The 20,370-nt window shown below is 32.5% G+C and overlaps 2 protein-coding genes across 2 annotated transcripts; one reads left to right on the forward strand and one right to left on the reverse strand.

The window, feature by feature from the left end:
- The first annotated feature begins 5,619 nt into the window (after positions 1–5,619).
- LOC114277221 (uncharacterized) lies at positions 5,620–7,767 on the forward strand. The gene is made up of 2 exons (XM_082878171.1): positions 5,620–5,985; positions 7,213–7,767. Exons 1-2 carry the CDS (start codon positions 5,713–5,715, stop codon positions 7,579–7,581), a joined length of 642 nt encoding a protein of 213 aa, XP_082734297.1. The 5' UTR covers positions 5,620–5,712; the 3' UTR covers positions 7,582–7,767.
- An 820-nt stretch (positions 7,768–8,587) lies between these two features.
- LOC114277247 (beta-amyrin 28-monooxygenase) lies at positions 8,588–11,394 on the reverse strand. The gene is made up of 3 exons (XM_028219117.2): positions 10,236–11,394; positions 9,147–9,334; positions 8,588–9,031 (listed from the first exon to the last, which is right to left on the reverse strand). Exons 1-3 carry the CDS (start codon positions 11,203–11,205, stop codon positions 8,735–8,737), a joined length of 1,455 nt encoding a protein of 484 aa, XP_028074918.2. The 5' UTR covers positions 11,206–11,394; the 3' UTR covers positions 8,588–8,734.
- Between the last annotated feature and the right edge of the window lie 8,976 nt (positions 11,395–20,370).

Raw genomic sequence — 20,370 nt, forward strand, 5'->3', positions numbered from 1 at the left:
CATTTTGCTTAATGAGTGCCCCGGCAATCCAGGTCCAAGGTGTGCCACAAATTTCAGAGGCAACCATGTCAAAATCGGCATTGCGGGTGGCAAGGAATGGAAAGTGACAATTACGCACAAGAAAAAGACCAACAAAATACCAAATTAACTCCATAGTGATGTGAAGCTCCTTTGAACGGACCCTTGTTTTGAAAGACGGAACAACGGGATCTATAGAATGGATGTTGCAATAAAATTCCCTGACTCGACTCAAATTTTGTTGGCCCGAGAATGCATGGGAAGAAGCAAACCCATAGCCACCCCCTAGCCCATCGCCGTCCCTCTCTTCCCCTTGTCTCTCTCTCTCTCTCTCTCTCTCTCTCTCTCTCTCAATAGAAAAAGAAGTCACCAATTGGTAGAGAGGGCTAGAGTGGTGGGCAAAAGGTGAAGGGATTGCGGGGTTAACGGGAGTGGGCAATGGTTGGGGCTAGAGTTACAAGGGTGGTGAAGGTGGCGAAAAGAGGCTAAGGGACACTAAGGAAGGGCCAAAAGAGGGACTCTAGTGGTGTGGATAGGTTAGAAAGCGGTGCCTAGGAGTTGCAAAGCTTGGGATGGCGAGGGGAGGGTATCGGCTAGGGTGGGGGTTGGGTTGAGGTTAGGGTTTGATAAATTAGAAATAAAAATAAAATTGAAAATTTTTATTAGAATAAAATAATAATAAAATAGTAGCACCTAGATAAAGCCTCTGGAATATTAACAGGGAAATCACCATAAAGTTTTAAATAATATTAATTGCCTCAAAATCATTAAATGAAAACATCCAAGTTCAACATGTTGGACTTCTAACCTATAGCTGAAAAGAAACAAAGTTTATGAGAATTTAATATATCATAAATGGAGTTGATTTTAATGTGTATTGTGTAAGTGTCGCTGAAAATTGAATATAGTTTTAAGGGTAAATTACACTTACACCCTTTGAGATTTGGGTTTAATACATATCACTTCTTGATGTTTGAGAAATTGCACTAACCCTTTGTCATTGTAATTATTTAGACGGAATGAAAACATTGAACTCATGCACTCTCTCTTTTTTTGCTTTGCCTTACTTTCTCTTCTTCTTTTTTTCCCCTTTCCTTTACTATTTTTTTAATGTAATTTTCTCTATTTTTCTAGTAGGAGTTGTTACCTTTTATATAAGCAGTAGGTTTGTGAAATGAGATTATTAATCATAGGAGTGAGAATATAATTTCCAAAACGTCAATGGATAGGTAATAATTGAACCAAATCTCAAGGGGTGTCAATGTAATTTACCCTAGTTTTAAAAAAGATAAATGTTAACAAGTATTGTTTAATAGTTGTGAAGTATGGAAAATGTCCCTTCAAAATATGTTAAAAAAATATTTTAAAAAATATATTAATTTTAATAAAAATATATTAAAATTAGTAAAATGTATATTGTGTTCTATAAATATTTTATTTTTTACTTTATGTCCTAAGAATATTTGGTATGGCATGACTCTTTGAACAGTATTGATGCCTATGGGAACGTCCAAGTCCAACGTAGGATTTATTTCCTAACTATTATAGATATTATGGGAACTGGGTTGTTGTGCTAGCAGTCATTATTGTGCACTTCAGGCGCTCTCTTTAGGACTCAATTCAACAATTGAAATTATTAATCAAAAATATGTACATTATATTATATAAGAGTTTTAAAAATTAAATATTTTGGCCTTTAAAGTAAAAATTTTGTTACAAAAGACATTTAAGAACTAATTTCTATTGTTACGAGGATAGTCGCTAAAAGGTCATTCCGAAAAGTTAATAACAAGGCATTTAGCGACAAAATTTTAAAAATGCCACTAATAAATAGACTTTTAGAGACAAAATAATTTGGTCTTTGAGACAAAAAAATGTGGTCCCAAAAGGATAATAATTCATCACTAATATCCAATTTTTGTTGCTAAAAATATAAGAACAACACTTTTTGCAACAAAGTTATTTGGCCCCTAAAAAATAATTTTATCTTTAAATTTTAGTCTTTAAAACCTTAATTTTTTTATAATAATAGTTATTTCATTAAATTAAATTCATATTTAAAAAATAAATAGTAAATGTGATTTTAAATATAAATTTGATTTGATGCCAGAGCTATCAATGACTAATTATCATTTTTATTTTTCATAGATATATTTTACTCATTACACCTTAAAAATAAAGGGTATGGCTTTTGTCCAGTCTGGGATCGGACTGGATCGTGTTGTTGGGCCTGTGAGGCCCAACCACGAGTCCCGTTTTGATAATCTGAACCGTTCAATGTGTAGAACTCGTCGAGTACTATGTGTCAATAAAAAATCACGTTGATTGGATATCGATAGGTATGTAATCAAATCAGTTTCGTATTAAAAAAATTGGACGGTGAACAAATTAACGGTTGACAAAAAAACTGATTTGATCATATAGCTATCGATATCCAATCAACGTAATTTTTTACAAACATATAGTACTCGATGAGTTCTACACATTGAACGGTTCAGATTATCAAAACGAGACCCGTGGTAGGCCCCCATGGGCCCAACAGTAGGGTCCAGTCCGATAGAAGCTATACCCAAAAAATAAATACTTCACATCATCAAATTGTGATCCAAAGTGGGGCCCATCAGCACACCCTTAATCTGATTTTGTGTGAGTGATAAAAAAGAATAAACAAAAGAAAAAAAGTTTCTAGGAATTTCATTTCACGAAAAATATTGGAAAAATCATGTAAATAGTCCCTATAATTTAAATAATGTGTCAATTTGTGCCTGTAGTTTTAATTTGTTTGATTTTATCCTTTAATTTAATGGATTGCGTCATTTTAGTCTAATAAATAACGGTTGTTAAGTTAATTTTACGAAAAATCAAACAATGTGTTAATTTGGTCCCTGTGTTTTTCACAATGTGTCAATTTAATCCCTGTCAAAATTGAGAAAATTGAAACTACAGGGACCAAATTGACACATCGTGTAAAGTACAGGGACCAATTGACATATTGTTTGGCCTTCCGTTAAATTAACATAACAACCGTTATTTATTGGACTAAAATGACATAATCCGTTAAATTAAGGGACAAAATCGAGCAAATTGAAACTACAAGGACCAAATTGACACATCATGTAAACTACAAGAACTATTTACATAATTTACCCAAAAATATTTATTATTATAGTTCAAAATTATAAAAATGACATTATTATATTATTTCTTATAAATTTTATTTATAAAAAAATTTATCTGTAAATTATATTCCATTTAGCACAAACGGAATTGGTGAACCATACTGAATTTAAAATTTATATATATTATTTTATTATTTTAGCGTTTTATTAGAATTATTCTTTAAGGTTGGAATATTTAATTTTTTTTGTTATTTAAGTTGTCTATTTCGTCCATTTTCTTGTCTTATAAGAATTAAGATTGCTTGTTTTACAATAATTTTTTTTATTTTTTTAGTTGTAGTTGTTTAAGTAATTGTCATCTATTAAGGGTTCGTTTGGTAATGACTTTTTTAGCTAACTTTTTGTATTGGGACTTTTTTAGTTTTGTTTGATTTTTTGTTTTAGGATTTTTTTGATTTTTGTGAGAGAAAATGATTATAGATAAAAAGTTATATTACTTGGGGTTCCAACCTAAACCCAACCTAATTTTTTTTTTAAAGTTTGGGAAACATTTTTTTGAATTTGGTCCAGCCTTAAACAAAAATTGAAAAGGTCATATTAATAATCTGTTTGGCAAAAAAGGTTGGGGCTACAATAGCCACAAAAGACAGAATAGGCTATTTTAGCCATAACAAACAAAACATCACATCCAATCCATAATCATTATATTCTTCTCTCACAAAAAAAGTCAAAAAAGCCAAAAAGCTAAAAAGCCTTTCCCAAACCAAATTTTTTAGCCCAAGCTAAAATAACCAAAAAAACCAAAAAGCCAACCAACTTCCCAAACGGAGGCTAAATTTGTGAAAGAATTTGGGTGAAGATACAAAATAACCCGAGTAACTTTGAAACCCAAATTATATATATATATATATATAAACAATTAATGGTAAAATAAATTAGATTGTTAGATTATATTCAATATATATCATATATACAAATAACCCACCAGAAAATCTAATTTTCCCACTCAAAAATTGTAAAAATAATCATAGTGACATATCGGTTATTCATTTCTTATCTCTCTTCTTTCCATCTCTCTCATATTATATAAATTATTTGTTTTAATATAATTAATGATTTTATAAAGAAAATGTTTGTATAGTCTAATGTCAACAAATTAATTAACCTAGTTGCAAAAAAAAACAAAACAAAAGAAAAAAAAAAAAACTTAAATTTATGTACAATTTGGGCAATTCTGGACTGTGTTTAGAGAAGCTTTTGAGATATGATTTCACCCCTTCTCTTGAACCCTCTGTTTGGATAGAGTGTTCAAAGTCATCCTCCCGGTCATCCTGTTGGTTGACCAGTACAGTGCGATTTTTTTTTTTTTGGAAAATTAGCACCTGTAATTTTTTATATATTAAATAAAAAATATTTTTTAAATTTTTTTAAATTTTTTATGAGTTTCAAATCGAATTTTGGGTTATGTGTTTGGTTATGAAATGTAAGTTTTTGAATCAAATATCATATGTCACATCAATTATTCCTAACTCTTTTCAAAATTCATAACCAAACAAATTTTTCACACTCAAATCATAATTTTAAAACTTACAAAATCAAAATACAACTCTATTCTCAAATCATAATTCTAAAATTCTACCAAATGCAATGCAATTTATGAGCATTAAAGTGATATCCACTTGCCAACTTAAATGCCGGGCCTCCCCTCATTTTAATGGGTTTCATGAATGCAATTTATGAACCCTCTTAACTTTACACACCTTGCATGACTCTCTTGCAATCCAATGTTGGGAATTTGCCTATCCTACCTACTCTTCACTGTCTCTCCCTCTCTCTTCCAAGTGTTTTCTCGATCTAGGTTGGAAAATAAAATTTTGATATAGAATTTTTCATTAAAATCTTATAGAAGTGACATTTTTATAGTTAAATATTATTTTAATCAAAATGTTATTGTTTTACAATTTTACTATAAAATTATTTATTAGAATAATGTGTCAATTATTAAGGTATTGTGAATCTTAATAAGTACTGATCACTAATCACTTGACCTCAGATATTTTGAAGTATCCACACTCATGTGTCGCTGCTCTTTTTTTTGTGTATTTATAGTTAAGGAGAAACGTTTATCTTTGTATCATGTAATTCTTTGATTATAGTAAAGTCATAGTAGTTGTTGATATAGTTTGGTTTTGTAATAAACCACGTAAATCATTATATTTTGTGTATATGTTTGGTTTTTCATTTTTTAATCTTTTTCCTATTAATGTTTTGTGTCTTACCGATATGATTAAATATATCAATTTCTAACCACGGTATTTTTTATATTAAGAAACATCTAAATGAGTTTTTGTTCTAAAGTGAAATGACCACAACTTTGTCACATTATGTATATATATATATAATTTCTTTTATATGTATTTTTTGTTTAGCATTATTCCTATTTTAATAGACACGTTTTATATACAAATTGTTTACAATTTTTCTGTCAGTATATATTACTTGGGTTGGTAGGGTTTTCATCTCTTCTTTCTTCTGACCCTCATCATATAATTTAGAGGGAGGGGGAGATAGGAAGATGAAAAAACTTATGCAACAAGAAGTGGCATATGATCACAAACAAAATGATGATGATGATGATGATGAACTAATTCTAAAGAACAACAGCCAACAGTTTGTGATAATGGAAGTACCTGAGTTTTCTTTGTCTCAAACACAGCCTGATCAGCTTATTTCTGAATACTCCTCCAGTCTTTGTAGAAAGAGAAAGTCCCAGTCAGATCAAACTAGTGTTGATCTTCATCTTCAAGATCCCTTGCCATTGGATTGGGAGCAATGCCTTGATCTTCAAGTATTTCTCCCCCTCTCTCTATGTATATATCTATTCTAATCATCAAGAACATATATGTATGTATATATTATCTATGTCCTTTATTTCTTATGACTTTTACATCAAGGGATGAGCTTTTCTCCAGTTTGAGTATTAAAACTGAACGTTCAGCCTGAGTTTCGAATATTCGTTAAGTTGTTATTTTTTTAATAACTTAATTATTTAAATTTTATCAACCTATTTGCAGCCCCAATATTAGATCCAACTAACAAATTCAACCCAATATTTAATTTAGATATAAAGGTTGAACATTTGATTTTTTTTAAAAAAAATACTGAGATGGCAAAATATGAACACTAGAACAAAATGTTGTTTCCTACATGAAAAAACAAAATTTTGTTTTTGTTGTTAATGTTTTAAATGTGTTTATATTCTTTGAAATATTTTATGTATACAATATATAAGTGTATCATATTAATGAGGTTTGCATGAAAATGTCATCTTCTATCAAGTATTATATTAGTATACTGCTCATATATAGGATTTTGTAACTTTTTTATTGAAGTGTGTCATAAAAAATGTATAATGATTTTAAATTTTATTAATCAATATCTAAAGCTTACTCGATTATTAGGCTATTTAGTCTGTCACTTAAGACCTACCAAGAACACCTTGAAAAAGTCTTATTGGCAAAAACTTCCAATTTTTTGAAGCTCAATTAGAGAAGATCTGATTTTGGCTTTCTCTAACTACAATAGTGGCTTCTTAAGCTTCTTAAGCTACAGTCACTTCTCATGTTTAGGGAGCATTGGTGTCTTGAAATCTTGCTTCTCTCTATGTCCAATGAATTTTCTTTTTTCTCTATTTAAAAAAAAAAAAAAGGATTTATATAGAGGGGAGGATGTGGCTCAAAACCAACAGTGTGCTTATATACAAACTTTCAAAATTGGATTGCAATATATAGTTTTGCTTTCTAGAAATTAATAGGGGTTTTCCAAAATGTTCATATGTCTTCCAAACTCTTTACTGTAAAAAAGAAATCTTTACAATTTAAATTAAAAATAAAAAGCTGAATATTTTAATAGAATAGAGAAAGAATATGGATGGAGTACTGTTGGAGGTAGTTAAAAAAAGTGATTTCCTATAATAGGAAATCAACTTTTTGGTTAAATTTTAAGGGAAAATTAGGGATAGCTGTTGGAGATGCTATAATAACCATTTGATTTTTGATGGGTATTGTTGCTGCAGTCAGGAAGAATGTACTATCTAAACAGAAAAAGCTTGAAGAAGAGTTGGGAGAGGCCTAAGGAGCAAAAGCTAGACCTTGAGCTCAACATCTCAAGCTTTTCTCAACAATGCAATGCCTCAGAAAAGCTTCAAGGCTCAAAGAAGCTCCAATCTTCAAGAACTAGCACTAGCACTAGTAGTAGTAGTAGTAGTAACATGGTTGCTTTGGCTTGTTTGAATTGTCATCTACTTGTTATACTCTCTAAATTATCTCCATCCTGCCCCAACTGCAAGTATGTCCACTTGCTACCAATCCAACAACCACCACCACCATCTAAAGTCGCAGCCACTGTTGTCAAGTCGTTGGACACCTTAAGCCTCTTGAACTAATTGAATCGAGGTGCCAACGCATGTCATAACCAAAATCCCCACCCAAAAAGAGGAGGTGGAAGCACTAGATAGTTGATAAGAATCAACTCTTTGGTATTACCATGCTATGTTTGCTTTTGGATGATGTATCTGAATAAGTGACTAAAAATACAATAGTTCTCTTTTTTTACTTGATATAGATTCCCATCTCGAGGTGTAAAATAGGCCCAACTGTTCTTCATGTTGGATTGGTCATGGTTCGGTTTCAATCCGTGTCAGAGTTATGTCATGCAAATTGAGCTAGTTTGTGCCTTATGCAATGTCATGCCCAATCATGCCAACATTTATAGTCTCTAAAATATGCAATTTGTGTCATTTTAGTTTTTATTGTTTAAATTATGTCAATTTAGTCCCCAATATATATTTCAATTTGGTCCCCAAACACAACATCAATAAATACCATTAAAGACAGGAGTAAGGAGATGGGAGCTCTACCTGTCTCAACCCTTAACTGTCATGGGTTCAACATTCCATCTGATAGCAGAATTCACAGTGGCAACACTGTTATAGGCTCAATCTAGCTTTCACTAAAATTTAATTCTTACAGAGTGTTGTTAACGAAGTTCCAAGATACCCTATCATATGTTTTTTCAATGTCAATTTTTATGAACATGTGTCCCCAAATTTACCTTTTTTATTATCTCCTGAGTCATGATCAAATCATCATTAGTTCTCCTACCAGGCACAAGACTTTTGATCAGGGCTTATGATAACATCAAGCATAGGTCTAATTCTATTAACCGTGATTTTGCTAAGAATCTGTTAAATTACATTACAGAGGCTAATAGGCCTAAATTGTTGATTATTAAAGATTGATTTCAGAAAATAATCTTTTTCTCCAAGAAAAACTATTTTCAATAATCTGTGATAACCTCGTTCTCTAAATTAAAGAGCCTCACTGTGTTATTACTTTTCAGCCTTCTACTACCTTATGGATTTCACAACATAACACATCACACAACTAATATTTTTAACAAGACCATTCTTTCATTGGAGTAAAGGAGCAAGGAGGGAAAAAAATACAGGCCAAGTGTTTTTAGAAACATTCGGAGAAAGTCCTTATGGGGGGTGAAAAAAGGTTCACATATGTATACAGAGAAAGAGTGAAATAAACCTAGCACGCTTGGAGGCGAATTGGAAGTCCTTTTTCAGGAATTGGCAACATGGTGCCCAAAATTTTCTCATTGGGAAATAGTACCTCCCATTTAAACTTCTTAACCACATTGTGGACGAAAGCGAGCACAACTAATCGTGAATACTCTTTCCCAGGGCACATTCTAGGTCCACCTCCAAACGGCACGTATGTGAATGGAGGAGGTCCATCACCATCAATGAACCGAGAAGGGTCAAATTTTTCTGGTTCTCTGAAGTACTCTGGATTTTTTTGTGTTGTAGTTACTGTCCAAAATACCTGTAAGAAATAAAGCTAATTAAATAAGTTAACAGATTACTCACAACAAAAACAAAAAATCAGATGCACAACTTTATTTGAGATTGAGAGATGTTGGTTGACAATGATAATATACCTTCCAACCCTTTGGAATAGTGTAACCAGCATAAGTGAAGTCAGTTAGAGCCACTCTAAAATTTCCTTGAACTGGAGGAGTAAACCTCATCACTTCACAGATTACAGCCCATGAATACTTCATTTTCTGCATGTCATCCCAGCTTAAATATTCTCCAGCCTGTTTCCCCTTTGAGATCTCCAATTGCTCTGAATTTCAACCCCCCCCCCCAAAAAAAAAAAAAAAAATGCCATTATTTTTGGATATGTGAATTTTGGTGATGGTGATAGTAGTAGCAGCGATTGAAAGACTTGGTTTGTCTCGTTAGATTCAAAAACGTTTTCAACTTTTAAACGTGGAAAACGACTTCTTCTCAAATTCAATCATTTCTCGTTGACCACGTAGAACATATTATATTAGATTTTGTTTTCTCTTCTACCCCAACCCTATAAAATGCATATAATTTTTTTCAAAAATTGTTTGCTACCAAAATAACCAGAGTTTAATTAGTTAGCAGAAGGAAGCTGAAGGTGGGGTGAAGTTAATTAGAGAAATAAAAGGAGTTGCTATTGCTATGCTAGATGCTTGGTTTTAAATATCAGTATCACGATATATGTTTCATGGCTGAGATGAGGATACTAAGGTGGATGTGTGGTAAGACTAGATAAGACAGGATTAGGAATAAGCGTATTCGGGAATGGGTAGGAGTAGCACCGATAGAAGATAAGTTGAGAGAGAATCGTTTGAGATGGTTTGGTCATATTCAACGGAGACCAACAGAGGCAGTAGTGAAGAGATGCGATGCTGTAACGATAGATGGAAGTGTTAGGGGACGGGGTAGGCCTAGATTAACGTTGACTAGCGTTATAAATAGAGATATGAATCTACTTAATTTGAATAATGAAATGGCCTTTGATAGGGCCGCGTGGAGAAGAAGTATTCATGTAGCCGACCCCATTTGATGGGACTTAAGGCTTGGTTTGGTTTGGTTTGGTTTATCACGATATATGTTTCAGTATGAAAGATATGACACGGTCAAAAATCAGTCAATATTGGACAATATCAGCCGATATATCAATGAATAATTGTATCGTTAGCATGTTTTGTTACCTGATAGGATCTTATGATAGATGTCAGGTCTCTCTCCAACATATTTCATGAAGTAAGTTATGGCAGTTGAAACAGTCCCATATCCAGCCACAATCAATCCCATAATTTTATCACCAATCTCTGCCTCTGCCTCACTTCCATCCTCACTGCTGGCTGCAATCATATGTGACAGTAGGTCTTGTGCTTTTGGTGCTCCTCCTTCCTTAGCAGCCGCCATTTCAGCTTTCTTCTCCTGAATTATCCCCGAAAGCTCCTTCCGAATCACATCTGCAGCTTTACAAGCATAATAAAACGTCGTCCCGGGAAAATCCAATGGCATAGAATGCATCCCCAATGTGACTTGATCAAAATACCCAACAAGCCTCGCGATACGCTCTGCACTAATCTCCATTCCCAAAAAGTATCGACACGCGAGCGTCAAGGTTATATTCCTCGAAAAGGGATAAGCCTTCACCACCGCTACTCCATTTAACTCGGCCTTGATTTTTTGCTGGATGATTGAATCCATAGCTGCCACATAATGGATCAAAGCATCGGTTTTGAACACGCCAGGGCCGCGTACTAGTTTTAAGTCTTTGTCGAGGGAGGCTCCTTCTTCGGCATGGGATTTTTTCCGGGATGATGAAGAGAGGAAGAGCTTTTCCATGGCTTTTGGGTGGAATTGAGAGAAGAGTTTGTGGTCATTGGAGAAGAGGAATTTGTGACCGTTGGGACCGCATATCACAGCGATTTTTTCGTTGAAAAACTTGGTTTTGAAGATTTCAGGAGAGTATTTTGTCATTCTGTCAGTCACAAATTTCTCAGGATTGTAGAAGAATTTCATGGTTTCACCAATAATCGGCCATCCATAGCTACCTGGTGGAAGTGGCAGCCTTGTGTCATTGGAATTGGATTTGAAAGCAAAGATGAAGCAGAGTGTAAGAATGATAACAAGAAGAGCCACACAAAGAGACAGTGAGATGGCCTCCATGAAGGTGAGTTTGGCAGACAAGTGACCAGAAAGTTTAGTTATTATAGACTCAGTAGTTTTGTATGGACATAAACCGATTACAAAATAGATGAACACTCCCAACAATGCGTGGATCCCACCTCTTGTGAGTACTCTGTCATCTATTTCTGTACAAATATCTTTCTTCGTTTCGTCTCGTTTGGTAATATTATTTTTTAATTTAAAAGTATAAAAGTCATTAAAAAAAGTTAAAAAGGCAATAACTTATATTAAATATAAGTCAAAGATTCTCTTTTCTTTTTATTTTTTACACATCTCTTCATAAAAAATCAAAAAATTACATCATATTTTAACTAAAATACTAATTTTATCTTACATCATATTTTAACTAAAAACATATGTTCTCGAAACCTAATTTTGCAGTTAAATCAAATAGAGGCAGCTTGCCTCCTGTCCTTAATTAAATTGGACGGTGCTATTCGATCCATGGTAGCCCACCATGGTTCTGTTTTGATAATCCGAACTGTTCAATGTGTAGAACTCGTCGAGTACTATATTTCTATAAAAAATCATGTTGATCGGATATCGATAGCTATCTCATCTTACCAGTTTTTTGTCAATCGTTAATTTATTCACCGTTAATTTTTTTTATACAAAACTGATTTGATTACATAACTATCGATATCCAATTAACATGATTTTTTATAAACATATAATACTCAACGACTTTTACACATTGAATGGTTCAAGTTATTAAAACAAGACCCGTGATAAACCTCCACAGACTAAACAATACCGTTTACTCTTACGAAGAACCGGAGGCAAACTGCTACCAATCAAATACTACTACTCTGCTAGCTAGTAGCCATCAAAATTGAATATTGATGCGACTGTTATTATTATATTTTGGAAAAATTAATATTTTAAAATTTTGAAAATGATAACTGTCTAGTTCATTTTCATCATGTAAAATTGTGGCATTATCAATGGCTTCGAAGGTCAAGATTGACTATAACTATATGAAATTTAACACAAAAATTATGTTTATATAATATTTTTATATATATAATGAAAATTTTTCAAATAGTAGTGTTAGTTCAATTGTCCAAAAGTCTAAAATGATAATGCTGCCAGAGAATCAAAACAACCGTCTGGGTGTCTGGTCTGCTAGCATCACTACTTGCCTTCTTTGACTATATATATTATATTACATTACCTATAATAAAAATAAATAAATAAATAAAACAAGAAATAAAATAAAATTATAGGTAAGTTGAATTGAGTTTTTCTCATGTCCGATTTGTAATTATGATATAATTATATTAGATATTTTAAAGTTTTAATTCAAATAACACTTGATCTTTTTTTTATAAATAATTTGCTAATCATACGAACAAAAATATAATATTATTATTTCTTTTATATTGAAATGTATATGTTTTCTTATATATTCTTATATTTTCAAACCATCTGCATTGATTCTGATCATCTCTTTAACTTCATCAAAAAATAAATTAATATAATTATTTTAAAATTGTAGACCTCATTATATTTTTTTTAATTTCAAAAGCCAATAATGTAAATTACCCACATTTAAATAGTCGAGTCAAAACTCGATCAAAATTAAATTCCAACATGATAATCTTGTTGCCAAGAGAATCTATTAGTCTAGTTGCCTTGTTTGACTGATGAAAATTTACAAATACGTAATGGTTGCCAAAGCTTGACCAAAATTTTCCAAAAAGACTGGTCCTACGGGAAGCGAGCTGTGATTCTGAGCATCTCGGATAGCTAAAAAAGATTTGTTACGTACTTTACTTAATGTAACTCTAATTTTAAGTTTTTATTGGACTAATTATTTTACTATCTTACATTTTCGCTGGTTACAATTGAAAAGTCTTAGAGGCTCTACAAACAAATATTTTGTATATGTGTTGAATTTTTGTATATGTATGTCTTAGATTTGAGATTTTATATATTTTATATATGTATATGTATATATAGTAATTTTGTATATTCTTTTAATTCTGTTTGATAAATTACGGAATAACTTATTTTGTATTTTGTATTTTTTTTTTTTTTTTTTTTGGTCGTCATTCTACAGGTTTTATATGTTTGTATGGGCAAATTTATTATTATTGCAAATTTACATTAGTAAAATATCAGCAATTAATATTTTTTGTTTTAAAAATTAGTTAACTTAGTTTGAATGATTAGCTAAAATAAAGAGTATGGTTGGAGAACACAATAACTAAAATAATTAGGTAAAATAAAGAGTACTTTTTTCGTACTTTAGTTAGTGAAAAGTGGAGAGTGTGGTTGGAGTTACATCATTAATTGGTAATGAGAGACTAATTTGTATAGCTAAATTGGGCAAAGCTAAGTGGAAGTGGACTTTAAGATTTGGGTTGCGTTGGCGAACCGCATTGTGTTCTGGAGGTAGCTGAGTTTGACCGAACTAGTGATGCCCACATTCTTAGATCGAGCTACTTCCTAGTGGCAGTCAAAGGTTTGACTGGACTATATGGGAAGATGATCAAAGGCTACTGGAAGCAAGGCTTTGACCGGACAAGGAGGAGAGCCGCACAATGTCAGCATGCTGGTATGTCATGCAAGGTTTGCACAGTGCTGTGTGTTGCACGACTAAGTCAGTGGCGGACAAAGTAAAGTAATTTGGTTGCTCGACTAGAAGCCATGCAAAGAGTTGTGTCATTTCACTTGACTTGTAGTGAATGGGGTGTAAAAGGATAAGCATATCCTTTAAGAATGTGATTCCTAAAAAGACTCTACAAAAGAGAGTTAGAGTCATACTAGGATTGTGCCATGCGGAACTTACAAAAACTCAAACCAAACCCTAATCTAGGTATTGCAATTAGTACTCTCGAATTCACAGAGCTTTTATCTCCTCAGTCTACTTGCTGACTTAGACATCAGAGGGATTTTCGACACACACCCGTCGGCCAGCTCACATTTGTGATTTCAGATGTTACAGCGACGTTTGGAGGATGCAAGCTTGATCAACAGAATTATACGAGTAAAGATTATTTCATGCTAAGTATAATAAATTTTTTTAATTTAAAATAATTATAAATTTATATTCTTATTTCATAACCATCAAATATATAATAGAGCTTATTCATCACAAACATATAATAGAGATGATCAAAGACTGCCTGGACAAGGATTCCCTTCAGTTGAGAAAATTAATGAAAAATGTTAGAAACTCCAAAAGTTTTATCAAATATTCTATCAAATGCCTCATAGGATTTCGGGTAGCTGCTATGCGGGGGTGCACAGCATCCACTATTGTGTATCCAGCATTTCGATAATCCGAATCGTTCACATTTTAGAATACATCAAGTATAACATACTTGCAAAAAATCAAGTTAATCAGATATGGTTTACCTATTTATCCACTCACATTTGTATCTACAAAAATAAATAACAATTGCAATTTAAAGTATTAAAATGAATACAAATGTGAGTGGATGAAAGGGTAAACAATATCTGATTAACTTGATTTTTGCAAGTATGTTCTACTTGATATATTCTAAAATATGAACGGTTCAAATTATCGAAATAGGCCCCGAAATAGGCTCATTTGGGTGCACAATAGTGGCTGCTATGCACCCCCGCACAACAGCCACCCAAATCCCATGTAGAACATAGAAACAAATCAAATTAATCGAATATCGTTCACCTTTTTATCCACTTACATTTGTATTCATTTTAATACTTTAAATCACAATTGTTATTTATTTTTGTAGATACAAATGTGAGTAAATGAATGGGTAAACGATATTCGATTAACTTGATTTTTTGCAAGTATGTTCTGCTTGATGTATTCTAAAACGTGAACGGTTCAGATTATTGAAATAGGACCCAAAATGGGTCCATTTGGCTGCGCAATAGTAGCTGCTATGCACCCTCGCACAGCAGCCACTCCAAATCCGTTCTACTTGAAATATTTTAAAATATGAACTGTTCAGATTATCGAAATGGCCCCGAAATAGGCCCATTTGGCTACACAACAGTGGCTGTTGTGCACCCAAATCATGTCTCACATAAGTGTGGACCTACATCATATGGGTCCCATGCGAGTCCCCTATTCATATAAGACATTTGATAGAATATTTGATAAAATTTTGGGTGTCTAGCATTGCTCAAAATTAATTGGAAGTGTTGTTGGGCTTTTGTGGGTCCATCATGGAGCCCACATTAGTAATCTAAACAATTCATATCGAAGGGCTCATCGAAAAAATCGTGTTTACAAAAAAATTACATTAATTAGAATACTTTTTAGATGCATTATTATATTCCATTTGTCTTCAAAATAATAAATAACTTAGGATCAAAATTATAATTGTTGCCATTTTTTTTTTTATGACAAATGTGATCTAAGCAACATTCTAATTTTCAGCAAGAATTAGCTTCTTAGGAAACTGTCGATATGAAAATTTTGGATCATTGAGATTAGTCTCATGATAAGCCAATGGAGATCCAACAACACCTGCGATTGATTTTCTCTAGGGGAGGTAAGTCAATCCTTATTTGTTTATTCACCTATTTCATTTCCTTTTTCTAAACTTTCTATACTCAACCCATCAGGTAGCACAAAAATTAAGGCACGACCTTTGAAAGAAGTCATAAATTCAAATTTTTTGAATTTTATTCTTCTCCTATTACTTGGATTAAACTCCGATATTTATAATTTATAATTGACTAAAAATATTTAGAATTTATTTTGCAGATATGCGTTAAAAAAAAAAAAACTTAGGGAAATTTAGTCAAAATCTCCTCGTAATAAAATTTTAATACATTAAGGATAAGCACAAAAAGTTTTCCTTGAAAAATCCAACAAATATCACTATTATCAAAATATTAAACTTTAAAATAACATAACCTTTGAAGTAAATGTTGGTTTTTAATAAAATTAACATTTTTAGAATTCTCTCATTAAGATCTATCAAATAAGATCTATGTTGACTATGAAATTTTTTTTTTTTAAATTTATTACCCCTGAAATTGATGTAAACAATAACAGTAATATGTTACTCTATTTGATAGTAACATATTACTCTGACGATATTGTCTAAGAAAGAAAATATATATATATATATATATATTCTATTTTGTCCTTACTCAATTATGTGTTTTCTTCTTAGGGGGTTTATGAAGAAAAATAAATTGGCTGTCCTTTCTACCAAACAAGGGTCCAATAGAGAAGTTTTGACTAAATTTCCCAAAAACGTATCTTAAAGAAGTTCCTTGCAATAAACAAACTAAATGAAGAGGCTAACCTTTTGTTCTATTCCACTTTCTTTGCCGAATACAGTTTTTGTGTTCAACTAAATCAGTCTTACTTAAATCATTTTGAGATTATCAAATTAACCAAAAAGGTTCAAAGTCAATAAAAGCATTTGGATTCAAGCCCTAACAAGTAGGAACTTCAATGATTTAGATATTGGCATTCATTCACTCCATTTGATAATTATAGTAAAGCAATATTTAGGCCTAGATACCAATTAATGTCACAAACAACATGTCCAAAACTTGCATTTTGTACAAATTAATGTGATAACCAGTGAATCAAATCATAGCAATTGTAACATTTGGTTTTTATTTAATCTTTTTGTTTTATTGTGCTCTTTTGGAAGAGTAATACTATACTTACCATATTTTATTTACGGTAATAGTACATGCACTAATTAATATATTAATTAGTGTACCAACATATATTGTGACATTATTATTGACCACACTCATTATACAAATTACGAATACTAAAAATCCCTTAAATTATGTTTATATCATCAATTGATACATTAATTAATATATATATATAGCATTATTATTTTATTTATCATTTGATGTGATACACTTATACTAGATATTGATATGAGACTGAAATAAATTTATGTATTAATGATTGTGAACTGATTAATAAATGAAGGGTACCGCTAAAAAGTGTAATAAATGCAGTTGAATATATTGGGACGACCTACCATTCATTATTTATTCCTACAGATTTAATGCTAATCATAAATATTGAGAGCTACTATTTATTCCCACTTTTTTACTTGCTCCCCGTTTCTTTGAACGTCCACTCAATAAAATGAGTCTCCTCTATTTTCTAGGGGGCTTCCATTTGCACACACAATATTCACTCTTTACACATCCTTCTCACTACACACACCAAAAAAATTAATCCCTAATTATTTTACTCACTGCACACACGTTTCATTCCACATCTACCCTCACACACACACACACACACACACACCCCAGACTCTCAAACCCAGCTCTCTCAACGGTGCAAATACACACCCATTGAAGCTGCATCTCTCACACACGTCTCTCGCATTAATATATATATATATATATAGCATTATTATTTTATTTATCATTTGATGTGATACACTTATCCTAGATATTGATGTGAGACTGAAATAAATTTACGTATTAATGATTGTGAATTGATTAATAAATGAAGGACACCGCTAAAAAGTGTAATAAATGCAATTGAATATATTGGGACCACCTACCATCCATTATTTGTTCCTATAGATTTAATGCTAATCATAAATATTGAGAGCTACTATTTATTCCCACTTTTTTACTGGCTCCCTGTTTCTTTGAACCTCCGCTCAATAAAATGAGTCTCCTCTATTTTCTAGGGGGCTTCCATTTGCACACACAATATTCACTCTTTGCACATTCTTCTCACTACACATACCAAAAAAATTAATCTCTAATTTTTTTACTCACTGCACACACGTTTCATTCCACATCTACCCCCATACACACACACACACACACACACACCCCAGACTCTCAAACCCAGCTCTCTCAACGGTGCAAATACACACCCATTGAAGCTGCATCTCTCACACACGTCTCTCGCACAAGTCCTCTCTCACAGCTTTCATCCCCAAAGCTGCATCCATCAAGACATCTCATTGAAGCATTGAATTCCAGCACATTTTCAATCCTCATTCGTATTTAGGTTAGTTTACTTTTCAATCCTCATTCCTAGTTAATTTGTAATGTAAAGTTTTGTTTTTACCATTTTCGAAACGAATGAACGCCCACTGAGTGTAAACAAGTTGTTCGGAACTAGTTTTTCGAAAGTAAACAAGTTGTTCGGAAGTAGAAATCCGAAAATAATCATTTATTTCAACAGTAGATTTCCAAAATTTGTTCATTATTTCGACAGTCAACTTCCGAATATTTTTAATTCGAACAACATTCAACTTTCGAAATTAATTATCAGCCCTCTCATACTGTAAGTATGCGAAAGCTATAGAGAAAGTCATTTCAGTTGATGTCACTCCCACAATTTCAAGAAGAGGAAAACGATATCTATTGGTTTTATATGTGCAATCCATAATTAATATACGTGGGAAAGACCGAAATAAGTCCAAATTGGTAGGATGTGCCCAAAATAAGTCTGTCACAGTCATTGTGGACTCTTTACATTGATGACGCTCAATGTGATTATACTTGGCCAATTCACCCAATAAGTGTTGCATCTGTGATCTTCCAGCTCTTTGTACCACCATGTTTTGATGGCGTACATTGTAAATGGTTTTAAGTGTGCTTACATTGAGGGCATCTCGCTATTTCAAGTTTACTAGGATTTCTTTTGGCCGAACCATGCTCTTTAACATATCCATTAACAATGTTTTCTCATCCTTTGACAGCCTCCCCGCATATGAATGTCCCTCAAGATGCTCCGTAGGTGGATGGTTATGCAATCTGCATACTACGGTCAACGTTCATTCATCATGTGTGGTAAACTTGTGAGCCCTCATATCAAAAGGGCAGTCACACTTCTTCGTATCAGTTATTCTTGATGTATTGTTGCCATCATGTTTTAACTTCTTTGTCGCTTTATATTGGCCACTCCTCTCACAAACAAGATACATCCTGGATCTTTTTTTCCCTCCACCATAGTCTGATGTTTTGATTACAATGACCAAACCATTTCCCTTTTCAACTTCACGTACTTAGTTGAGCAATTCTTCCTTACTTTTGAATACCTACAAAGTCAAATAAATATTGTCAAACATTTACATTTGTTGAGAAATTCAAAACACAATCATTTTAATTTTGTAGAGTGAACCTGTTCAGTTGTGAATTAAGTAGTGTAATCCAACACATTATTCGCGCAAATCTAACTTCCTTGAGTTGACACATATTCCTACATGTTTTGTATAACATTACAAAATTTTAATGGCATTATAAAAATTAATTTGCAATTCGAAACTGTAAATTTAGTATGCAGTTTACAAATTTAGAATATAAAATGGAAAAAAAAAATTTACTTCATTCAGAAGTACAGTGTTGAACAAAATGCTAATTTTCAAAAGTAGTTGTCCGAATTAATTTTAAAATTTCGGAAGTTGAATGTTGTAAAATTTAAATTATTTCGGACAACAACTTCCGAAATTAAGTAATTATTTTGATAGTAGAATTTCGAACAAAATGATATAATTCGACTCTGGTTATCCAAATGACGCTGAAAAAAAAAAAAAAAAAAAAAAAAAAAAGAGACTTCTACGTTGCAAAACTCACATTTCCTTGACTATCTTTCTCATAAACATTTATTTGCTTCTGAAAATCTAAATTTTCAGAAATAACAATGATGAATGAGAATGAGGTTAGTGTGTGAACTAATGGAAATGAAAAAACTACGAATGGACTTGGAGCTTCAATGGAAGAAGTAACAACTATGAACTTGGAGCTTTAACAGCTTCAACAGATGGATGTGAAGTTTGGATGTACATTGAGACGTTTGTTTATTTGAATTGGGTATGATGTCTAAAATAGTAATTTCACTTAGAGATAAAATTGTAATAAAAATAAATATCATTAAGTGTGTATAGAGTGGATTTGGTGTGTGCAAATAGAAGCTTCCCATTTTCTCTATGAACCCCCACCTTAATACCATATATACCCCTATTCTTTGGACCCTCAACTCTTCTTCTTCTTCTGGCAACCCCTTCCACTGCTGGTAGCCCTTCACCTCTGGCAACCTTCCTTTCATTGACCTCCACCTCACCAACAATGGCGGCTTCTCTGCAACTCATTGTGAAATCCTTCAAAACCCATCAACTGGTACCTAGTGCCATCGCTGCCCCCTTCTTTTTCTCTCGTGATCTCAATCTTGAGAGATCGTCGGTC

The sequence above is a fragment of the Camellia sinensis genome, chromosome 7, assembly GCF_055761805.1.
Source record: "Camellia sinensis isolate YWXY chromosome 7, ASM5576180v1, whole genome shotgun sequence".
Lineage (NCBI taxonomy): Eukaryota > Viridiplantae > Streptophyta > Magnoliopsida > Ericales > Theaceae > Camellia > Camellia sinensis.